Here is a 21,448-nt window from a genome sequence, read left to right as displayed (position 1 = left end):
ACTTTCGCTTGCTTTTCATTGCAGAGGAGCAGGGATGTGGCGTCTCTCCGGCTGCATGCGGCCCGCCAGGGCACCCGCTGCCGTCCCCAGCGCCCGCGACGCACCTACTGAGGGCCCCGGCGGCCTCTGACCGGGCTCCCAGCCACGCAGGCCACTGCTGGCCACGAGGGCAGGTGGGTGTTAGGTGCTCAGGATAAGCCACACAGTGTCTGCTTCCCCCCCCCCCCCCCCATGAACACTGCTGCTGCAGGGAAAGCTGGTGAGGACAGAGCCACTGTAGGAACCAGGCCATCAGCAGACCCGAGATTCGGGGCGCAGAGTCAGGCCACACAGCAAAACCACACACGCCTAGAGGACCGTCCTGACACACCACCCACACGCACGTTTATTTTCACCTTCCAGGGGTGGCAGAAGCTATCCCCAAGACACTGAAGGGTGGGTACAGGCCGCACGTGAGAACCCAGGGTAGGATGGGCTGGAGGGCCCCACACAGCACCTGCCCCACCAGCCTGTCCGCAGCCCACCCTTGGATTCAAGTCATCTCATCTTGCGGCATGGGTTTCTAGGTCCTTGAGCACAATAGTGGCCGCAGGCCATTTGGGAGCAGCAGGCAGGGCCCCTGTTGTGGATGCCTTGTAACCTCGAGGCTTCACCGCAGGTCCACTCTGGAATGACACAGTTCCTGCCCCGCCACCTCCCCCTGCAAAACGCTGATCGGGCGACGATCTGCTAAGCTGGCAGCCAGAGCCCAGCGTGGCCCTGCCTGAGCCAGTCCTGTTTGTAAAATAAATAGCAAGCGTTGCCAGCCTCCGTACCTCCTCCCGCTGCTTGCCGGCCCCTCCCAGCCACTCAGACACTGGTTTCTGGGGTGTGAACCACCTCCCCGTTTTTCTCAGGCTCGGCCTTCAGGAAATGTTCCACTTCCCTCGAGTCCACCCCCGCATCTGCGGGGGGCTTGTGGAGCTTCTCGTCCTCCGTGGCTGCTGCCTCAGGCTGTGGCTCCTTGGGCTTCTTCCTGATGCAGAGTAAGTTGCCCAGCAGCAAAATCAGGGAGGAGGTGACCACCTCGGCCCCCGCCAGCAGGAACACGTACTTGTAGACGTGGGTGGCGTCCAGGAGCTTGCCTGCAGGAAGACCCTGTCAGTCCCAGCCGCTCCTGTGCGGGTGCAGCTGTCCCCGGGCGCCCAGGGCCCCACCCAAGCCGGTGTCTCCTGGGTGTCTGTAGCACACACGGGCCACCCTGTGTGCCTCCCAGCTCCTGGAACCAGGAAGCGCTCTCTTCCCTCCATGTGTTCCTGCTGGGGGCACCTCAGCCTCCCTCCCGCCTCCCCAGGGAAGCCAAGACTTAAGAGACTAAAAACAGAAGCGGCTTTGAGTGGAGTTTGGGCCTTGGTAGGTGGTAGGAGTCACGCTGGTCCCCAGACCCCCCGAGGCTTCCACTTAGCAGCCCCAGAAGCCCTGCTTCGTTCAGCACCAGCCCTGTTTCCCGGCTACCTCGGACCCCGAGACAGGAGTCAGGTGGTGAGGCCTTGCCGCCGCCCCCACCCCCAAGCTCAGGACCCTCCCTTGCCAGGCAGCCAGAGCCTGGGTGAGGGTCCTCTAGTCAGAACTCAGTTCCCTCGTGTTAGGTCAGTCAGCCTTCAAAAAGGAAAGTCCCCAAAATGCAAAAACCAGCTGCGGGTTGCCCGAAACTGCTGCCCGAGACACGATCTTTGGGGCTCCACCCGCACCCCCTTTCCTTGGATTCCTCCTGCAAGCCTGTCCGCAGCCCCCTCACCTGGTGGGTCCCACGTGGACAGCCTGCCTTTGCCTCTAACGCTGACACATAACCAGAGGCCGGACCCTCTGCAGACAAGAGCCTGGAGGAGCCCCGCCACACCTGGGCCCAGCCCCTGGTCGCCCTGTCTGCGGGGGGTACACTGCCGGGCTGAGCCCCTAACTCCTAATGGGGACCTGCTGGCCCCGGCAGAATCAGGCTCGGTCCGGCACAGTGCGCCCCCCTCCAGCACCGAGCCCCACGGCAGCCGAGGGGTGCGCAGGGAGCCTCTGGCCGGAAGGCAGGCGTGGGAACCGCCCGAGGGCCCCGCGCTCACCTCCGGACGGGGGCCCGATGAGCACGGCCACCGCCTCCAGCAGCAGCACCAGGCCGATGGCGCTGGAAAACTTGTGGGTGCCCACGATGGCCATGAGCACCTCGAACTGCAGGGCCCCCACCATGCCGTAAGAGATGCCGAAGAAGATGCAGAAGACCACCAGGCCGCCGTAGTCGCCCGCCGTGGAGCCCGCCAGGTCCGCGAGCCCGTTGAAGAATATGGAGAAGCTGAAGAGGTAGACGGAGTAGGGCCGCACCTTCCGGAGCCCCGCCACGAAGCCCGCGGCCGGCCGCGCGAAGATGTCGATGAAGCCCAGGACGGTGAGGAGGAAGGCGGCCTGGGTGTCGGGCACGCCCAGATCCTTGGCGTAGCTCACCACGAACACGGGCGGCACGAAGAGCCCCAGCACCATGACCGAGGTCGCCGCCGCGTACAGCACGAAGCCGCGGTCCCGGAACACGCTCAGGTCCAGCAGGCGCCGGGAGGGTCGCCGCGGCCCCGAGCCCCCCGCCGCCAGCGGCCGCATGAGCGCGGCGCACACGCAGCAGTTGAGCAGCAGGCCGCCCAGGATGAGGAAGCCGCCCCGCCAGCCGTAGCGGTCCTGCAGCAGCTGCCCCAGCGGGCTCAGGGCGCACAGGAAGACGGGGCTGCCCGCCGCCGCCAGCCCGTTGGCCATGGGACGGCGCTGGCTGAAGTAGTGGTTCAGCATGATCAGCGAGGGCTGGAAGTTGAGCGCCAGACCCAACCCTGGAGGAAAGGGAAGGGGGTGAGTGCACCCCCAGGGCGGCCCCCGGAGCCCGGGACCCTCGCCTCTGCCCCCAGGGCTCCCGCTGTGCGGAGCCCCTGCCACCCACACCCTCGAGGAGGAGCCGGTGCGGCGGAGCCAGGCGCCCCGCGGCCACCTGCCCTGCTGCCCTCCAGAGACCGGGACAGGCGGCGCGAGGGCCCAGCCCCGCCCCTCCCGGCCCCGCGGCCGCGCGCACCAGTGATGACTCCGGCGGTGAGGTAGACCTGGATGATGCTCCCGCAGAAGGACGCAGCCACCATGCCCAGGGACGCGAAGAGGCCGCCCACAAGCATGACGGGCCGGCAGCCAAAGCGGTTCACACACACGCTGCAGAGCGGGCCTGCGGGGGGCGGCAGCTCAGGGGGGCGGGCCCGGGCCTGCAGCCGGCCTGCCCTGCCCACGCCGCCCCTCCCTCGGCGGGGTGCCACGGGCACCGTGTGGCTGGCTCCCCGCGCGCAGAGCCGATAACACGAGCACTGCCCGCTGGGCCCCACTGGTCCCGCAGTCAGGAACAGCCTCTTTTCAAGAACGGCTCTCGCGAGCGCCGTGCTCTTGGACTGTCTATAAATACGGCCGACCCGTTTGGACGGGGGCCAGGACGGACTTCACCCTTTCTGGGCTGGCCCCACGGAGAAGCCGCTGCCCAGCAGGATCCCAGCCCCAAGGGCTTCCCTCCAGGGTTCCCTGGGGAGCGGGTGGAAGGCGCTGTGCCAAGCCCAGCCGCACGTGGACTCCTGTGCCCGGCAGGATCTGCCAGTAGAGCCCGGGGGTGGGGGGGCCAGCGGGAGGCCGCCCTCACCTGTCCCGTAGAGCATGGCCAGCAGGATGGAGGAGATCCAGGCTGTGTCGCTGTAGCCGATCCCAAACTCCCGAATCAGCTCCTTGAAGAAGACACTGACAGCCTTGGGGAAGGCGTAGGAGAAGCCCGTGATAACAAAGCAGCCCAGGAGCACGGCCCAGCCCCAGCCGCCGTCGGGGGCCTTGACGCCCGTGGGGCCCTCGTCCACCACAGCCCCTCCCATGGCCAGGAGGGCTGGTTCCGCCTCACCTGAGAGAGAAAGCAGGCTGACTCGGGCTGCCCGGGTTACCAGCCCCAACTGCAGCCCGGCAGGGGAAGGACGCGAGCTGGTTGCCACACATCTGGGGCTGGCACCTGGGCCAGACGCCCCAGGAGCTCAGCTGTGGGGCAGCTGCCCAGCACCCACACTAGTGGCCCCCTGACCTGCTGCTCGGTGCAGGCAGGAGGGTTTGCAGGGAGGCCAGCAATTGGGGATCCCAGTCCACCCACCTCCCTCTGCACTGCCTCCTGCACCCACAGCTGGTTCTAAAGGGCAGTGGCTTTTTTGGGCTCAGCCAGGACTCACATTACCTCCCGGGATGAGCAGCTCCCGGCAGGAACATGGGCCTGGCCGTCATTTCTGCCCTGGCTCGTTCTCCTGGCCGACCCGTGCTGGGCAGGGGCCACGCACACTATGATTCTGGCAGCAGCCTGCCCCTTCAGTCCCCAGCACCAAGCTTGCCCTGGGGCCTCTGGAGGCGGTGTCCTCCCGGCCTCTCCCTAAATCTAGGTGGAGTGTGCCTTGCCCTGGCTCCTCTGCCCCCAAGGGCCCGCTTTGGCTTCAGTGGAGCCTGCACCAAGAGGAAGGGGGCAGTTGCTGGCTGTGGGAGGCTGGGCACCTGGCTGGAGGAGACAATTGAGAAGCACAGGGGCTGCAGCATTAGGGTAGGTGGGGTGGGGAAGTGGGGGCAGAGCTAGCATCGTGTCCCTCGAGGCCCCCTTGCCTCCCCCAGTGTGCTTGCTCAGCGACTCCTCCAGTGGGAAGAGGCTCACCCCACCTCCGCCTGGAGGGACCCACAGGCTGCAGCCTGAACTCAGGAATGTCTGGAGCCTCCAGGGGAGGCGGGGGCCAGGGAGGCTTCCATCCATCCCACCAGAGCAAACCACACCAGCCCCCACGACGTCTGAAGCTGGCATCCCTTTTGTAAACTCCAGGAGCTTAGCTCGTTTGGGGGAAGAGTAAAGCTGGAACCCAGGGCCAGACTTCCATCTTCATGCGCCGCCCTACCCAGAAGTCACCTGTCTCCCTCGTCACCAGGGACTGCAACCCAAGGCCTTGAGTGGTCTAGTCCAGCCAGCTTGGCTTCTCCCTCCTGGGGCCATACTGTGAACCAGCGCCCCAGGAGGCAGCAGCAGGCCTTCGGTGCAAGCTCACGACCGCCTGAGACACAATCTTTGGGGCTCCACCACCACCACCCCCCGCCCCGTTTCCTTGGATTCCTCCTGCAAGCGTGTCCACACACCCCTAACCTGGTGGGTCCCATGTGGACGGCCTGCCTTTGCCTCTAACGCCGACACCTAACTAGAGGCAGGAGCCGCACAAGGGCAAGACCTTTGCTGGGTGAGTGTCAGTGCTGCGCCTGCTCCCCCTCTGGGCCCTCCCCGCATCCAGCCTGCCGGACCGGCCCCACCGCAGGCGCTGTGCCCCTGGGAGTCCCTGCTTCAGAGGTCTGAGCATGGTCTTTAAGGGCTCCCCAAGTGTTCCACGCAGTCGCTGTCACTGGGAAATGCGGCTTGACGAGGGGAGCCAGCTGCGGCTGGACGATAAGGCAGACGCGGCCTCCCCGAGGCTCACCCCAGAGCCTGCGCTGGCTCCCCGGGGCCAAGGCCTTGGGTCCTTTTCTGGGAAACCCAGGAGCACCTTCTTCCTCTGCCTGGACCTGGGCGCCGGATGCCCCCACCACCGTGCCTGGGGTCCCTCGGCAGCAGGGCAGGTCCTGCTCATACCGGCATTAAGTTTCAAAGGTCCCTAAGATGACACTACATAGCAAGGTAACGACGAGATGCTAAAAATACATGCACTTGAGGAATGAAACAGGAACAGGATGCAGAATGTGGGCCATGGGGGAGACGGGAGGGATTGACGGCCTCAGGGTCCCAGCTTGTTTGGGACTGTGGGTTTACACTTTTTAAAATACATCAAACGGACCATGCAAGGCCAAGGAAGGAAATGTATATACAACAAACAGGAACAGTCAAATTCTGCATACCCCAGGGTCCCCTCCAAAAACGGGCACCGGGGTCTCTGAGTCTACCTGGGCTGTACCGGCGGGGCAGGGGACGCAGGCAAACCCAGTGTTCGATGCCCGCCAGCGTCCTCAGGAGACAGACGAGGGCGCGTGGGGAGGCGGGAGATGACAGCCGCCCTCGGGATATGTGGTGCCCCCTGGACTAGGGTCAAGGAGGGCTGGCAGACCGTTGGGGCAGTGCCAGGACTCACTGGCTGGGAGAGCACAGCATGTTCTGGGACCTGAGGAGCTTGTGGCTTCCACGTGACGCTCACGTGGGGAGGGCCATCTTCTGTGTCAAGGAGATGAGGCGTTTGGACAAGAAGCTTCCAGACCACAGCCTGGCAGTATCGTCTGCCCTCACCCAGCCTGGAGTGCCAGTCACCCAGAATGAAATGGCCCCACGAGTTCCCACTCCGGCCTGCCGTCTGCCCACACAGCTTGTGGGAGAGGATTCCACAGGAGGTGCAGTAGGGGAAGGGGCACGGAACGACAGTCCACAGTCCCTGCCTCCCAGGATAACCCCAGCATCACGACGGACCCAGGTGCGGGCCGGCTGGTGTTCCAAGGACAGCCCTGGGACTGCCCTGCCTGGAGCCACACCACAGCCACCAGGCATTGGCTTCTCCGTGGGCACACACTACAGGCTGGCCTTGCCCCCCCCCGCCCCTCACCCCCAGGAAGCATGCCAACCCACCCAGAAATAACCTGGCCTCTGGGCTGAGAAAGCTGATCTCCCAGGTGGTGTTGCCTGGAGAGCGGGTCCCTGAAGGCCCCAGAACCCTGGGCTGCTAAAGCTGAGCAGGGAGGTCTGGGGCAGGGGTGCGTGGAGAGGACCCTCCCAGGAAACCCCCACATCCCAGAGCCACGTTGTCTCATGAGTCCTCATGAGCAAGCAATTCCCTCAAGGGTCCAGAGCACAGGGGTCTCTTAAGGACCCCTGGTTTGGGGCCAGGACTCGGCCATGAAGCCCTCAGGACCTGGGCTCCTGCCAGGTCGGACCCCTGCACTGCCGGGTCACCAGCCTGGAAGGCTTGGAAGACCATGCCAGGTCCTGCAGAGTCTATGGCAACATGCATACAAAGAGGGTCCCGAACCTGAGCCCAGCGGCCCAGCTGCCCCCTCCAGGCCTCTCCAGAAACCTCGCCCACCTCCTTGGGAGCACTGGGCGCCCTGGACCTGCAGACCCCTCACCCGCTTAGGTCCTCAGGTCTTCGAGCAGCACCACCACCTCGCTGAGGCCTCCGCTGGACTGTCAGCCCGTTGTCTGGGTCTGTACAGTGGCCTGAGCCCCAGGGCAGTGGCCTGTTACCTAACTGACTCCAGCCTTTGAAGGATGGGCCTTGGCCCTGCCTTTGTGGCCCAGGCAGGAGGCGGGGCAGGAATAGGGCAATTTCTTTCCTTCCTGGATCCCTGGAAGCCGCCCCAGGACCAAGGAAGCAGCCCCCTCCCCCACCCTTTGGCTAGCTCGGGATTGGCAAGGGGTGCCGGGAGGGCAGGAGGGCACTGCACCCAGGGAGGGGCCTCCGTGAGTTCTTCTTCCCCTTGTGCAAACACGGAAGGAGCACCAGCCCCTCCCTGCGGCCCAGGCCCAGCCGCCTGCAAAGGTGTAGGGGGCCGGGCTGTCAGGGAGTGGACGCTGGACAAGGGGCTGCCCAGGCCTGGACCCTGTACCCCATCTCAGACTCCTGCGCATGCCTGTGCCCTGCCACCGTGTCCACTCACATCATGACACAGGGATGGGTGGGGCAGACACACAGGCCTCATTTGCAGATCGGCCACTTCCACCAAGGGCCAGCGCCAGGAGACCCCCAGCTGGTGCCCCAAGGGTTGCTGGGCGCAAGTCCCATGCGGAAAAAGGAGGCTGCCCTGTGCCACAGCAGGCTTCATCCCAGAGCTGCCACTGTGGGGTCTCAGAGCTTGGAACCCCCTTCTCTGCAAGCTGAGGTCACCGCACTGAGGTGGGGAGGCGGTGGGCGCCACCAACTGTTCCAGAGCCGCCCTCCCCCACCTCGGAGGCCTCCCGGACCCCGCAAGGCCGCCCCTCCGCGAAGACACTTCGTCCCATCCCTGGACTCCCGTGCACCCCTCCACCCTAAAGCCAGTGTCCGAAAGCCAAGCCTGGAGGGGAACTCGGGTCTGGAGGCTCCCCCGCCGTGGCCTCCCAGCAGGCGTCGTGGGGACCCGTGGGGAGGGGTGACCCGGAGGAGGCAGGAAGGCGGGCGGTGGGGGCGGAGGGGGAGCCCAGAGCTCCACCCTCGCTAGGACAGGCCCCTCTGTGCGCCCCTGACCGGTTCTGGCTTCCCGGTTCTGCGGGCAGGGGTCGGCGCTTGCGGGGGAGGCTGGGCGGAGCCCACCCGGGGAGGGAGAAGGGGGACGGGAGGATGCTCCGCCCGGACCCGCCCCGCCGGCCGCGGGACGTGGGGGACGTGACCGCGCCATAGGAGGAGCCGCCGTATTGCCCGCAGTAGGCGCCCTACCGGACGCTACCGTAATTGCCGGCGCGCGGGTCCACCAGGGTTAGCGGAGCCTGGGAGCCGCGCCAGGCGTCGGGCCTCGAAGCCACAGGGCGGGGCCGGCTCCACTTGCTGCAGAGGTGGGACGAGTGGGCGCGGCTCGGGGCTCAGGGACTTTGACTCGTGAATTTCGAGTCTCGGGGCAGGGGCCCGGCGGTTCTGTGCGAGCGGCTGCCTGGAGCGGCCCATTTCACAGACGGGGCTGACTCGGGCAGGAGACGCCGTGAGGACGCCCCGAGCCCTGTCTACTCCCGCCCCGCCCCTGCGCCAGGGCCCGGGCACCTCCAATGGCTCTGCGCCTCTGCCCAGAAGGCGCCCCGCTGGGGCCCAGAGTGTAGACCACATTTGGCTCTTCACTCGAGGGAGTGGTACTGGCCTTTCCGCCCCATGTGGCCAGGTCACCCCAGGACCCACCACTAAGCCAGCCCGCCAAAGTAAAGTACGCCGCTCTGGTCACTGGGGCCACATGGCTTTCTGGGTGGCCTGGATGGCAGGCCCTGCCCAAGGTCACACGGGGTCGTTACCAAGCTTGCCTTGGAACCAGGCCTCTAGATTCCTACCCCAAGCTCTGTCCACACCACGGAGTCCTGGGGAAAGACCCTGCACCTGCCAAGACAGTGTCCGTAAGTACTCAGAGCCTCGCTGGGGGCAGAAACCCCTCAGGCGTCCTAGCGCCCCTCTCCAGTTTCTGCCCACCACGAGGGAGTGCAGCCCGGCCGCCACACCACGCCGGGGGAGCTGGTCCTGTCCCTCCCAGCGCGTTCAGGCCAGCACCCACCTGACTTCCCAGGCCTGTGCAGTGAAGCTGGGACCCTGGGCTCCCCAGCCCCAAAAGACACAAAGCCACCCACCCTTGTGCTCAGCGTAGACAAGCCCCTGGGCCCTGGGGTGGGGCCAACTGGCATTTCCCCCGCTCAGCAGGCCTGACTCTGGCCGGGAGAGGGACCCTTTCAGCCCAGGCTTCCTGGCCACGCAGCTCGGTGCCTCTAGGACAGAGCGGGGGACGGCGGCTCGACGCTGCCCCGTCGTTCCTCACCGACTCCAGCCACCCCCGGTAGCCCGGGCCAGAGCCAAGGCTTCCCCTCCACTCTGCGGCCCCTGTCCCTTGACTGGCCCAACACCGGAGGAGGCGCCTGACCAACCCACTTTTAGAACAGGGAGACTGAGGCGAGGGTTAGGAAGTGGGAGGCTAACGAAGGCCGTGCCTCGTTTTCCCACGAGCTGGGGCCAAGGGGTGGGAGGTGGGGGGGACCCAGGGAGCCCAGCCCGCCTCTAGAAGGAGTCCCAACTTCCGCGCACGGCGCAGGCTGTTAGTCATTACCTGAGGGCGGGCGTGGGTCGGCGTTTAGGGTGACGCGAACCGGGAAAGCGCCACGGCCCGAGCGCACGTGCTCCCCACTCCCTCGGAGAGGCCACCCCCCCGGGGAGGGCTGCAGCAGCCCCACCAAATATAGCCCGCGCCCCCCGCCGCCGCGGACCGAGCTATTTATACCCGGACCGGGCTTGGCCGCCGGCGCGGCCACCTCCGGGCCGGAGCCCAGCCCCTGAAGCCGCCCGACGGGTGGGCGCCGGGCCGGACCCGGGAAGGCCAGACTGGGCAGCCAGGGATGCGAGGGCGCGGAGGGGCGCGGCTGGCTCTCGGTGGGGGCCGCAGGGGGCGGGAAGCCTAGTCCGTGCCCCGGGCGCCCCCGGTCCTGACGGGCGAAGTTGGGGCGGGGTGAGAGCGCGGACCCGGAGGCCACCCCCTTGCCAGGCACTGGCTTGGCGCCCCGGGCGGCTCAGAAGCTCCGGGGCCCCGACCCGCGCGCCGAGCATCCGGGCCGCGCCTACCTGCCGCCGCTGGGCCGCCGCGCCCGCCTCTGCCGCCTCTGCCGCCCGGCTCCGCGCCGGGGGCGACTTTAAGTGTTCCGGTCGCTCGCGCGGCACGTCCCCCGCGCACGTCACCGCCTGGCGCCGCCCCTGCGCGCCCCGCCCGGACCCCGCGCCGCCGCCGGAGGGGTTCCCGGGCCGCAGCTCCCCGACGGCGCGGCCCGCAGCCCCCGCCGAGCCCCGAGATGCTCCCACCCGGAACCGGCCCCGTCGGCGCCCCCGGCCCAGAGCTGCGCTTCTCGCCGGGCCAGACCCGCCCCCTCCGCGCCCCGCGACTGGGGCCACCCGGCCTCGCCTGCCCCCGGCGCCGGGATGGGCGTCCAGGCTCGCGGCGCCCTCGCGTCCCTCCGCTTCGCCTCCCGAGACCGAGGCTGCCGAACACCCCGGCCCGGAGCGGAGCGCGACCCCTGGCCGCCCGGCGCCGGAGCCCGTGACTGGGGGGTGCGCGCGGCCCGTGGGGTTCCGGCGCCTCGCTCCGCTCTGGGGCCCGGGTCCGACCTGTCCCCGTCCGGACCTCCGCTTCCGCCCCGGGGCCGCGGCCGGTGTGGGCGGCGGCTTCTCCGGGGTCGGGGAGCGGCCGCGCGGCCTGTGCTGCCGGGATTCGGGGCGAGGCCTCGCCCTCCCTGAACTTCCGTCTCCCCGGGTGGCCCCACGAAGCCGCCCGCTCGGCGCTGGCCCAGAACCCGGGCGCTTCTCCCCGCCCGTTACGCGGAATAACGGGGCGCTTCTGGCGCCGGGGCCCGAGGCCTTTGCTGGCCCGGACCGAGGACGCAGCTGCCGCCCGCGGGAGGCCCTCCCGGTACCGGCCCCTCGCGGACCCGCCTTTGCGGGAAGCTGGTCTCTCTCCGGCCCGCGGGGGGCGCCGTGTCGGGGGCAAGAACCCAGCGCCGCGCCCCCTCCCGTCTCTCCATCCGGGGGATTTAACGCTTTACGTTTAAACTTCGCGGGCGCGGGAAGAAGCTGAGAGTCAGTCACTCCAGCGAAGTGCGGAGGAGCTCCGTCCCTCGGCCAGGGCTCTGGGAGAGGGTGGGGGTCCTCCCAGGCGGGGGTCCCCGTCTTCACACCCCGCGGGGCTCCGCGTTTGGGCCCCTTCCGGGAGCGCTCCCTCCGTGGGAGCCATCTTCCTTCCGCCGGGACTTCCCTGCGGGGTCCCCCTCCCGGGCGCCGCCCGCTTCCTCCCCGGGCCCTTCTCCGCGGACCCTCGCTCGGCAGCGGCCTCCTTTCTGCAGACGCCCTGAGTCCGGCATTTCCTGCGCACCGCGCGCTCCGCGCTCGTTCTTAAGACGGCAGGAGCCCAGGAACCTGGAGAGACATCCTCTGGGGGAGCTGGGGGCCCCTGAAGCCCAGTGTTACCCCTTCACACCGAGGAGGCGGTGGGTACCGGTGGAGGACCCTCCAGAGGACGGCGGAGGCCGTGCGCGCTGCGGGGTCCCCACCTGGAGCCCAGCCCTCCGGCCGCCGAGTCCAGCAATGTCGTGAGCCCACCCTCCCTGGGCCCCAACCACCCCCATCGCCAAAAGCCGAAAAACGTGATGAGAGCATGTGCCTGTGAGCAGCACCCAGGCCTGGGGCAAGGGGTGAGGACACAGCCCCGCTTCCCGCCCGCCCGGTGAGGGGTCTTCGGACTTCGCGGATGAACGCCCCACGTGGTCGTTCCGTGCTCCCGCCCAGGGCAGGTGGTGCTCCCATCTTCTCCCGCCAGGCGATTCGTCACTTTCCACGGAGGCTGGGGGCACAGCAGTGAGGGAGAGCAGCAGAGGGGCGTGGGACGGCCCGGACAGCTGTGGGAAGGGGTACCCCATGGGCCACTGCCGGCCGGGCAGGCGGGGGCACCGCGCTCCTGGTCCCAGATTGTTGGGTCACCAGGCCTGCCAGCTGGGCTTGGGGCCCCTACTGAAGCCACCAAAACACCTTCCACGTCTGCTTGGCCCTGAACCCTGAACGCCCACCATAGAGCAGCAGCCAGGGGAGGGAGACGGAGCAGGAGAGCCCGGGGCGTCACTGCCCTTTCCTGCCTCCTGAAGCACAAAGGGGCATCCCTGCCAGAGCCATGTCTTCTCCCAGCTGGGAAGACGCCCACTCGTCGCTCCAAGGGACCCAGCGAGCACCTGGAGTTTGGCTCTGAGCCCCAGGCCTGGCACCTTCTTAGGCATGGTTTCCCCTGGTTGTGGGCTGGCGACTGCCCCCCCAGAGCTGGGTGCAGCCTGCCTGCCCTCAGGGGAACGGAGCACACAGGCCAGTCAGCACTGGCTCCTGGCAGGCAGAGGTCGAGTCTGTGGGCTTTGACCAGGATGGGACTGGGAGATCGAGGAGTCCTGGAGTGATGGCTGCCGAGCTGAGGCTGGGGGCCTGCACTGGAAACCAGGCTGTTACCCAGAGGAAAGGCACAGAGCCACCAGCAAGCAGGCCACCTGGGACAGGGCCCTGTGAGGTGAGGCCAGAGCCGCCGAGCCCCCGGGTCCCTCCCTCAGGATTCTGGCACTCTGGTAGCATGACGTACCCCTGACCTCCAAGTGCTGAGCTTTCAGAAGGACCCAGCAGCTGTTTTGGGGGAGAGGGCTCCAGGCCTGGTACCAGGGCCCAGGTGGCCAGTCTCCATCTGACACACAGCTCCTGGGCACTGTGGGCACCTGGGCACTGAACACCACTCAGGTTTTGGATAAGGTGCCTTCCGGGGAGCATGCCCCTCCCTCAGCAACCCTGGATGTGTCAGAGAGCGATGGTGCAGCAGGAGAGACGCCTCTGCCCATGGTGCCTCTGGGGGCCTGGGGCTGCAGGGAGGGGTGGGAAGGCCGGCGTGTGTTCGAAACTGCAGCTCCTCTCTGGGTGGTGTGGGGAGCAGCCAGCCCAGACCTGGCTCCAATGCCTGCTCCCCCACAGTGGCCCTGGGTCAAGCCCTAGGCTCAGGCTGCCCTTTTCTGCAGGAAAGGAGGTGGGGGAGTGGACAGGTGGCACCATCCCTGGCCAGTGAGCGGCTTCACAGGGCGGCCCCCCGTGACCTCAGTGCCCCAGCCCTGACCTCTCCCCCAGCCCCAGGTGCCCCCACCTGCCCCTACCTGCCCCAGCCTCCTTTTGTTCGCAGCTCCAGGCCTGGCCCTCAGGTCCTTCCCACCCTGCTACCTGGAAGGCCTAAGCTCCCTGGGGGACGTGGTCCCACTTTTTCCACGAGCAACCTTTGTGGGAGGGGCAGGCGTGAAGGGGAGGCTGTTTCTCCCCCATCGGCTGCCCCGAGGGTCCCATCTCCAGTCAGAGTGGGAGCCAGGCCCTACCTCTGTGTCCTGACACGGCACAGAGATGTGGAAAGGCTTTTCTGAGGGTCACCGTGGCTGCTGCCCCAGGGACGGTGGCAGAACAGTCCCCACTCCTATTGGGGACAGATCTTGAGTCCCAGGGCACCTTCCAGGGCCGGGGGAGCCACATGGAGCCCACATCCTGTGTGCTTGGGAACCCATACAACATTTTCCAGATCCTAGCAGGGCCACCCTGTCCTGCCTCAGTCCTGGCCGTACCACCCAGCGCCAGTTGCAGCCCCGTGGACAGGATTGGGGCCAGGACTGGCTGGGTCAGGGGAAGAAAGCCGAGTCACGGGAAAGGACATTCCGGCAGAGCCACGGCCCCGCCTCCCTGGGGTCCTGGGCCGCTGGGCTCCTGACCTTGCCTGCCTAGTGCTCCCTGCCCAGAGGATCTGGTGACAACTGCCACAGCCTGTCACTCCACACCTGTGGCCACACCCTCCCCCAGACGCCAGACCGGAGAGGGGCGTGTGGTGGGACGAGCCCAGGTTGGGTGGGAGACTCGGCCAGGACAGTGCCAGGGGAAGCGGACGCCCTCCACCACACAGAGCCTAAACCGGGGACCAGGGCTGGGGCCCATATCGGTGCCTTCCCGTCATTCACTTGCCCCAGATCCTTCGCATTAAAACCTGTCCAGGGTTGCCCAGTCGCGGTGGCTCATGCCTGTAATCCCAGCGCTTTGGGAGGCTGAGTCGGGCAGATCATAAGGTCAGGAGTTTGTGACCAGCCTGGCCAACATGGTGAAACCCGGTCTCTACTAAAAATACAAAAAAAAGCCGGGCGTGGTGGCTCACGCCTGTAATCCAAGCACTTTGGAGGCCACGGCAGGCAGATCACCTGAGGTCAGGAGTTCAAGATCAGCCTGAGCAACATGGTGAAACCCCGTCTCTACTAAAAATACAAAAAAAAAAAAAAAAAAAAAAGTCCAGGCTCCCAGAAAAATACATATTAACCTGGCTGCTGCCGGGAATTCCCAGTGAGCGGCAGCCCAGGCAGGGGGCAGAGGTGGAAAGGGCAGGAGAGGCTGCGCCTTGGCCCAGTGGGGCCCGGCCTACAACTCTGCTGCCTGGGGTGCGTCTGCGGGGCTGTAGGGGTGCGTCTGCACGGGTATTGGGGTGCGTCTGCACGGGTATTGGGGTGCGTCTGCACTGGTGCCTCTGTGCACAGGTGTAGGGGTGCATCTGCACGGGTATTGGGGTGCTTCTGCACGGGTGCCTCTGTGCACAGGTGTAGGGGTGCGTCTGCACAGGTATTGGGGTGCGTCTGCACGGGTATTGGGGTGCGTCTGCATGGGTGTCTCTGTGCACAGGTGTAGGGGTGCGTCTGCATGGGTGTAGGGGTGCGTCTGCACAGGTGTCTGTGCGCAGATGTAGGGGTCTGTCTGCACAGGTGTGTCTGTGCACAGGTGTAGAGGTGTGTCTGCATGGGTATCAGAGTACGTCTGCACGGGTGTAGGGGTGTGTCTGCACAGGTGTCTGTGCACAGGTGTAGGGGTCTGTCTGCACAGGTGTGTCTGTGCACAGGTGTAGAGGTGCATCTGCACGGGTGTAGGGGTGTGTCTGCATGGGTGTAGAGGTGTGTCTGCATGGGTATCAGAGTGCGTCTGCACGGGTGTAGCGGTGTGTCTGCATGGGCGTAGGAGTGTGTCTGCATGGGTGTAGGGGTGCATCTGCACAGGTGTATACGCACAGGTGTAGAGGTGTGTCTGAAGGGTATCGGGGTGCATGTGCACGGGTGCCTCTGTGCACAGGTGTAGGGGGTGTGTCTGCATGGGTGTAGGGGTGCATCTGCACAGGTGTTGGGGTGTAGGTGTGCATGGTCTGATGGGAGCAGCTGTCATGGGCCTGCCAGGTCTTCTCCTTGATGTCCTCAGCGACCTCTTGCTCTGTCACTGTGAGACAGAACTGAGGAGGGGGCGGTCAATGCTGCTGGAACATTCAGAACTAACGCCCATTGGAACCCGGGCAGTCATTCCAGGAATGTGGTTGAGTGGGGCCTCTCTAGACCTCAGTCTCTTGCTCTGTAAAGTTGGGCCCAGCAAAGTTCACCTGGGGGCTCTTGGGAGGGTTTAAAACTCTATCCCTTCTCACCTGTTAGGTGCATCCTTCCCTCCTGGCCACCCCTGAAAACCTCCCACGGACCTTCCAGAACCCCATTGAGAAACCAGGTTTTCTTCCATCCCCTGCCCCCTTCATCCTGCCAACAGTGACCACACTGGCCGGGCTCCCATGTTGGATTTCAGGTTCATCCACCCCTCCCCACACCTCCATCTACCCCACACCCTGGCTGTGTCTGTGGGTCAGGCATGGGCTGCGTCCTGGTGCCGGGTGGCCTGGCCACCTGGTTTGGACTCTCTCATCTTCCTGACATCTTCCCTGGTGCCCTCAGCTGAGCTCTGTCAGGACAGGCATGTGTGGGCGCCAGCAAGTACGTGGACTCTGAGGTCCCAGCCCATGGGGAGCTTCTTGGGGACACAGGCTCTAAGGACAGGCAGCCTCTGCCCAAGGGTCACTGCTCCGCTGGGGCCTTGGACGCATCTGCGCCCATCCCACCACCACACCTGGGACCACTCTCGGGGGATTCGGCTTTGTCACTTTATAAATGAGAGGATGGGGCCTCAGAGAGATTGCAGTCAGCAGCTGAGCATGTGTGGCTCTGGCCTTCCCCATGGGTGGGAGGGCGAGGGGCAGGGTGCGGAGGGAGGAGGTGCTGCCCAGCACTGGGCCCAGGTGGGGGCTGCAGAACCACAGAGAGCGGCCTGGAGGCCCTAGCCTGTCCAGACACGAGACTCCTGGGCCTCTCCTCCCGGCTCTCCTTCAGCCTCCGCACCACGGGCATGGGCTGTACTCTCTCCCTGCGTACTCCCAGGGAGTACAGAGGGCTTCACCTGTGGGCCGCAGCCCCCAGGGGAGGCTAGTGTGCCTGTGCGTGGCTCCAGGACTTTCTGTTGTCCAGTTGGGGTAACCAGGTGGGGACAGGACCTGGCTGCTGGGGCAAGAGCGTGCAGGAGGGTCTGGGCAGGTCCTGAGCCACGGCTGTCGCTGACGCATGGACCCTGTCAAGGCAGTGGCGTCAGACGGTCCTGTCACCCCACCCTGATCTGTAGAGGTGAAGCCTTGGCTCTTGGGGAGACGCTGGGCTGGGAGGCCCCTCCCGTACCTGGTAGACAAAAGGGCCTGGTGTGAAGGTCCCACCGTACCCACAAAGACTTGCAAACTGTGTTAGTCCTCTACTGCCACGCCTGGCACGGTGGCTCACGCCTGCAGTCTCAGCAGGTTGGGAAGCCAAGGCAGGAGGATCCCTTTGGGAGGCCAGGAGTTTGAGACCAGCCTGGACAACACACCTGTGCATAGATAAGAGACCAGGGGGACACACCCACCTGGGATCAGGTAGGGCTGTATTCGATTTTCACCTTGACGCTTTCCTAAATTTCCCATTTTACCGGCAGAGACTTTATATTACTTGTTCACTCCTTTTAAAAATCAAGGTGGGGCCGGGCGCGGTGGCTTACACCTGTAATCCCAGCACTTTGGGAGGCTGAGGTGGGCGCATCACCTGAGGTCAGGAGTTCAAGACCAGCCTGACCAACATGGTGAAACCCCATCTTAAAAAGAAAAAAAGAAAGAAAGAAAATCAAGGTGGGACTGGGCCCGGTGGCAGGTGAATCACATGAGCCGACGCAGGTGGATCTCATGGGCCCAGCAGTTCAATGCCAGCCTGGGCAACACACTGAACCGGTCTCCACAAAAAAACACAAAAGTTAGCCAGGCGTGATCGTGCACGCCTGTAGTCCCCACTACTTGGGAGGCTGACGTGGGACAATTGCTTGAGGCCGAGATTTTGAGGCTGCAGTGAGCTGAGATCATGCCACTCCCCTCCAGCCTGGGACAGAGACTGTCTCAAAAAGCAATAAATAAATAAATAAGGCTGGGCACAGTGGCCCACACCTGTAATCTCAGCACTTTGGGAGGCTGAGGCAGACAGATGACTTGAGGCCAGGAGTTCAAGACCAGCCTGACCAACATGCCAGTTCCTACCAAAAAATACAAAAAATTATCCAGGCGTGGTGGTGCGTGCACCTGTAATCCCAGCTACTTGGGAGGCTGAGGCGGGAGAATCACTTGAATTCAGGAGGTGAAGGTTGCAGTGAGCTGATACCGTGCCACTGCGCTCCAGCCTGGGTGACAGTGAGAAACTCCATCTCAAAAAAAAAGAAAAAAAGGAAATAAAATATGATAGGGTGGAGCTGACATTGCACGCAGTTACCGTGAAGTGAGGAGCCCAGCGGCACCCGGAGCGCTCACGGTATTGCACCACCAGCAGCCGTCTCTGGTTTCAACACTCTTCCGTCACCCCTTAAAAACAAAACTCTTTCGTCACCCCTTAAAAACACCCGGCACCCATTAAGTAATCCTTCCCCCTCCCCCTCCGCACGGCCCTCCCGTTCCCTGGTAGCCACCCGCCTGCCTTCTGTCTGTGGACTGCCCTGTCCTGTACACCTCGTGTGAATGGAGCTCTGCAGTTGGCGGCCTTTGTGACCCGCGTCTTTACTGAGCGTCACGTCTTCCAAGTTCATCCATGAGACAGGGTCAGTGCTTCATTCTGTTTTTTATTTTCTGAGATGGAGTCTCGCTCTTGTCGCCCAGGCTGGAGTGCAGGGGCGTGATCTCAGCTCACCGCAGCCTCCGCCTCTCTGGTTCAAGCGGTTCTCCTGCCTCAGCCTCACGAGTAGCTGGGATTACAGGCATTCATCATCACACCCAGATAATTTTTGTATTTTCAGAATCTATTTATTTATTTATTATACAAAGTCTCACTTTTGTCACCCAGGCTGGAGTGCAATGGTGCAATCGGCTCACTGCAACCTCCACGCCTCCCGGGTTCAATTGATTCTCCTGCCTCAGCCTCCCGAATAGCTGGGACTGCAGGCACGCGCCACCACGCCTGGCTAATTTTTGTATTTTTAGTAGAGACGGGGTTTCATCATGTTGGCCAGGCTGGTCCTGAACTCCCAACCTCAGGCAATCTGCTGGATTCAGCCTCCCAAAGTGCTGAGATTACAGGTTTGAGCCACCAAGCCCGGCCTATTTTTATTTTTATTTTTTTGAGACAGAGTTTCACTCCTGTTGCCCAAGCCAGAGTGCAATGGTGCAATCTGGGCTCACCACAACCTCTGCCTCCCGAGTTTAAGCAATTCTCCTGCCTTAGCCTCCTGAGAAGCTGTGATTACAGGCATGTGCCACCACACCCAGCTAATTTTGTATTTTTTCTTTTTTCTTTTCTTTTTCAGTACTGACAGGGTTTCTCCATGTTGGTGAGGCTGGTCTCAAACTCCTGATCTCAGGTGACCTGCCTGCCTCGGCCTCCCAAAGTGCTGTGATTACAGGCGTGTGCCACCACACCTGGCCTAATTATTGTATTTTTAGTAGAGATGGGGTTTCGCCATGTTGGCCAGGCTGGTTTCAAACTCCTGACCTCCAGTGATCAGCCCTCTCAGCCTCCTAAAATGCTGGGATTACAGGTGTGAGCCACTGCACCCGGCCCCTTCATTCTCTCTACAGCTGAATAAAGTTCCCTTGCATGGATGGACCACATTTCGCTTCTTCACTCATCTGTTGATGGACATTTGGGTCATTTCCACCTTTTGACTGTTGTGAACAGTGGTGCCGACAATGCTTACGTGCCAGTATCTGTGTGAGCAGGTGTCGTCCTTTCTCTTCGGTGTGGACCTAGGAGCGGATTTGCTGGGTCACAAGGCGACACTCCTCTCCGTGAAGAGCCACCACGCTGTTTTCCAGAGGCACCAGCGGTTGACAATCTCAATAGCCATGTTCAAACGTCCCAGTTTCTCTACATTCTCACCAGCACTTGTTACTTTCTGTGGAGGTTTTTTGGGAGGTGTTTGTTTTTCAGAGACCAGGGTCTTGTACGTTGCTCAGGAAGGAACTCCTGGGCTCAAGTGATTCTCCTGCCTCCACCTCCTGCCTGGCTGACACTCCAGGCCGCTGCCACCGCTTCTGGCCGTTTGGTTTTTACTGAAGCTGTCCCGGTGGGTGGGAAGCAGTATCTCATTACGGATTGGATTTGCATTTCTCTAACGACTGACGATGTTGAACATCTTTTCATGTACCCATTGGCTATTTTGTATCTCTTTGGAGAAAGGTTTATTCAAGTCCTCTACCCATTTTTATATTGGGTTGTCCTTTTTGTTTGTTTAGTTTTATTCTACGTGTGGAATAGGCTGGAGTGCAGTGGTGCATTCTCAGCCCAAAGCAGCCTTCACTTCCCAGGCTCACGGGAGCCTCTGACCTCAGCCTCCCGAGTACAGGCGAGCGCCACCGTCACACCCAGCTCATGCTTTCATAGAGATGGGGTTTCACCAACTTGCCCGTGTAAAGTTTATTCTTTGAAGGTTTATCATCGAGTTAAAAACGAGGAAACTGAGGCCAGCACAAGAATATTAGATGCCAATTCCGATTTTTAGCTCCCGGGCGAGGTTCTGCAATCCCTGGGAGAGGGGCCAGAGAAGTCGCGCTGCTGCCTCTTGGGAGTGGGGTTTTATAGGGAGCGAAGGTGTCTGATTGGCTCTGGGGAGACAGGATGTGGACAGCAGGAGCTGCTATTGGTAGGGAGGTGGGACTTCCTGTGAGCGGGCTAGGTGCCGAGTGCAGAGGGGATTTCCAAGGCGGGGCTAGATGATTGACATATTCTAATTTTCAAGCGGGGCAGGGAGATGGGCGTGTCCGAACTCCCGAAGAGGCAACCAGCCTCACATTCCGACCTTTTTGATGATATATAGGACGCCGCGTCTTTCTGGCTACTTCCTGCTGAATAGGGGCGACGTGGGGGGAAGGAGTCGGTGGGCTGGTGCTTCGACTGGGAGTCGAATACACGGGTGAAGCATCATCTGGTTAACGGCCACCCTGGAAATTTCTCTTACGTGGGCCTGTAAAAACTTGAGAAACAAAGGGGCGAGTATTCGCAGAAGACACACAATAGTCACAGGGTAATGATGGGAGTCAACCACCGGCTGAGGCGAGGCTGGTGCACTCTGCTTCCTGCGGAGGTTCTCTTGGAGGCGATAGGGAGTGTTGACATTGTCTTCCACCTGTTTCATTGATGTAATAGCACTGCTCCTGGAGAAACAGACAGGTACCTCCTTTTTCTGCCATTAGTAAGTCTCGGGCCCGTCGGTTCTGGAGAGTTACCTGAGCCAGTGACGTGATTGGTCGCTGGAGGGAGGCTAGAGAGGTGGCTGACGCTTCAATAGGCACACGGAGCTTGTCTTCCAGTTGGGCAGCTGAAGTGACGCTTTAGCCCATGGCACCACTCCCTATCCAGCTGCCACTAGAGAGGATGCTAAAGAGAGACCAACGACTATCGGGAGGAAGACTGCTCGTTTGCTTCGGTGATTAGGGGACAGTGTGATGAGGGATAGGAACTCAGCTTGTCCGTACACTTCTAACTGCAGGACTAGTGTGACGGGCACACAAGGGAAAGGGAGGGCTGCATGAATAACTTTGGTTAGGGTTCCATTACACCAAAAGTAGCCTCCTGGAGGCGCGTAAAGGGAGGATTTTCCTTATGCGTTGGGCACCACCAGGTGGATGAGGGGCAGGTCCTGAACTAGGCGGTGGTCGCCGGTCGGCTTTCGGACCGGTAAGATAGGAGTATCACAAGGGGAACTGGTGGGGATAAGGGGTCCCTGGGCCAGAAGCCGGGTGATGATAGGCTTTAGGCCTTGGCGGTGGGTTTTTGAGATGGGAAACTGAGGATGTGAGGGGAAGTGGGTAGAGTTCTTCAGGAGTATTTTAACTGGTGTGT

At 63.2% G+C, this 21,448-nt stretch overlaps 3 protein-coding genes across 16 annotated transcripts in view; 2 read left to right on the top strand and 1 right to left on the bottom strand.

The window, feature by feature from the left end:
• CSNK1D (casein kinase 1 delta) overlaps nucleotides 1–126 on the top strand; it is a 33,030-nt gene extending 32,904 nt beyond the window's left edge. The window contains exon 9 of the mRNA XM_039476204.2: nucleotides 25–126. Coding sequence (XP_039332138.1) covers nucleotides 25–111 — 87 coding nt within the window. The 3' untranslated portion in view covers nucleotides 112–126. The remainder of the gene's footprint in view (nucleotides 1–24) is intronic.
• Nucleotides 127–349: 223 nt separating this feature from the next.
• SLC16A3 (solute carrier family 16 member 3) lies at nucleotides 350–10,364 on the bottom strand. Of its 6 annotated transcripts, none has more exons than XM_039476203.2 (5): nucleotides 10,293–10,364; nucleotides 3,680–3,928; nucleotides 3,077–3,220; nucleotides 2,094–2,840; nucleotides 350–1,124 (listed from the first exon to the last, which is right to left on the bottom strand). In XM_039476203.2, exons 2-5 carry the CDS (start codon nucleotides 3,900–3,902, stop codon nucleotides 850–852), a joined length of 1,389 nt encoding a protein of 462 aa, XP_039332137.1. In that variant the 5' UTR covers nucleotides 3,903–3,928; nucleotides 10,293–10,364; the 3' UTR covers nucleotides 350–849. The 6 variants fall into 6 exon arrangements, with proteins under 6 accessions (XP_039332137.1, XP_010340571.1, XP_010340572.1 ...); XM_010342269.3 differs by lacking the exon at nucleotides 10,293–10,364 and adding an exon at nucleotides 9,784–10,196; XM_010342270.3 differs by lacking the exon at nucleotides 10,293–10,364 and adding an exon at nucleotides 4,245–8,534.
• The window catches only part of CCDC57 (coiled-coil domain containing 57), a 152,062-nt gene continuing 139,466 nt past the window's right edge, over nucleotides 8,853–21,448 (top strand). For all 9 annotated transcript variants that reach the window (XR_012514746.1, XM_039476197.2, XM_039476196.2 and 6 more), the window contains exon 1: nucleotides 8,853–9,085. Coding sequence is in view for 8 of the 9 variants with exons in the window: in XM_039476197.2 (XP_039332131.2) it covers nucleotides 8,929–9,085 (157 nt within the window). In the remaining variant the exon portion in view is untranslated. The remainder of the gene's footprint in view (nucleotides 9,086–21,448) is intronic.

This window comes from Saimiri boliviensis, chromosome 17 (genome assembly GCF_048565385.1).
Source record: "Saimiri boliviensis isolate mSaiBol1 chromosome 17, mSaiBol1.pri, whole genome shotgun sequence".
NCBI classification, from domain to species: domain Eukaryota; kingdom Metazoa; phylum Chordata; class Mammalia; order Primates; family Cebidae; genus Saimiri; species Saimiri boliviensis.
Note: the sequence above shows the minus strand (reverse complement) of the source record. Positions and strands in the feature narration are given on the sequence as shown.

Excerpts from the sequence above, each read along its gene's own strand:
- SLC16A3 (XM_039476203.2), bottom strand. The coding sequence starts at position 3,902 with ATGGGAGGGGCTGTGGTGGACGAGGGCCCCACGGGCGTCAAGGCCCCC. Across the intron at positions 2,841-3,076 it reads CACCGCCGGAGTCATCACTG|GGTTGGGTCTGGCGCTCAAC; the intron begins GTGCGCGCGGCC and ends CCTTTCCTCCAG. Across the intron at positions 1,125-2,093 it reads CATCGGGCCCCCGTCCGGAG|GCAAGCTCCTGGACGCCACC; the intron begins GTGAGCGCGGGG and ends GTCTTCCTGCAG.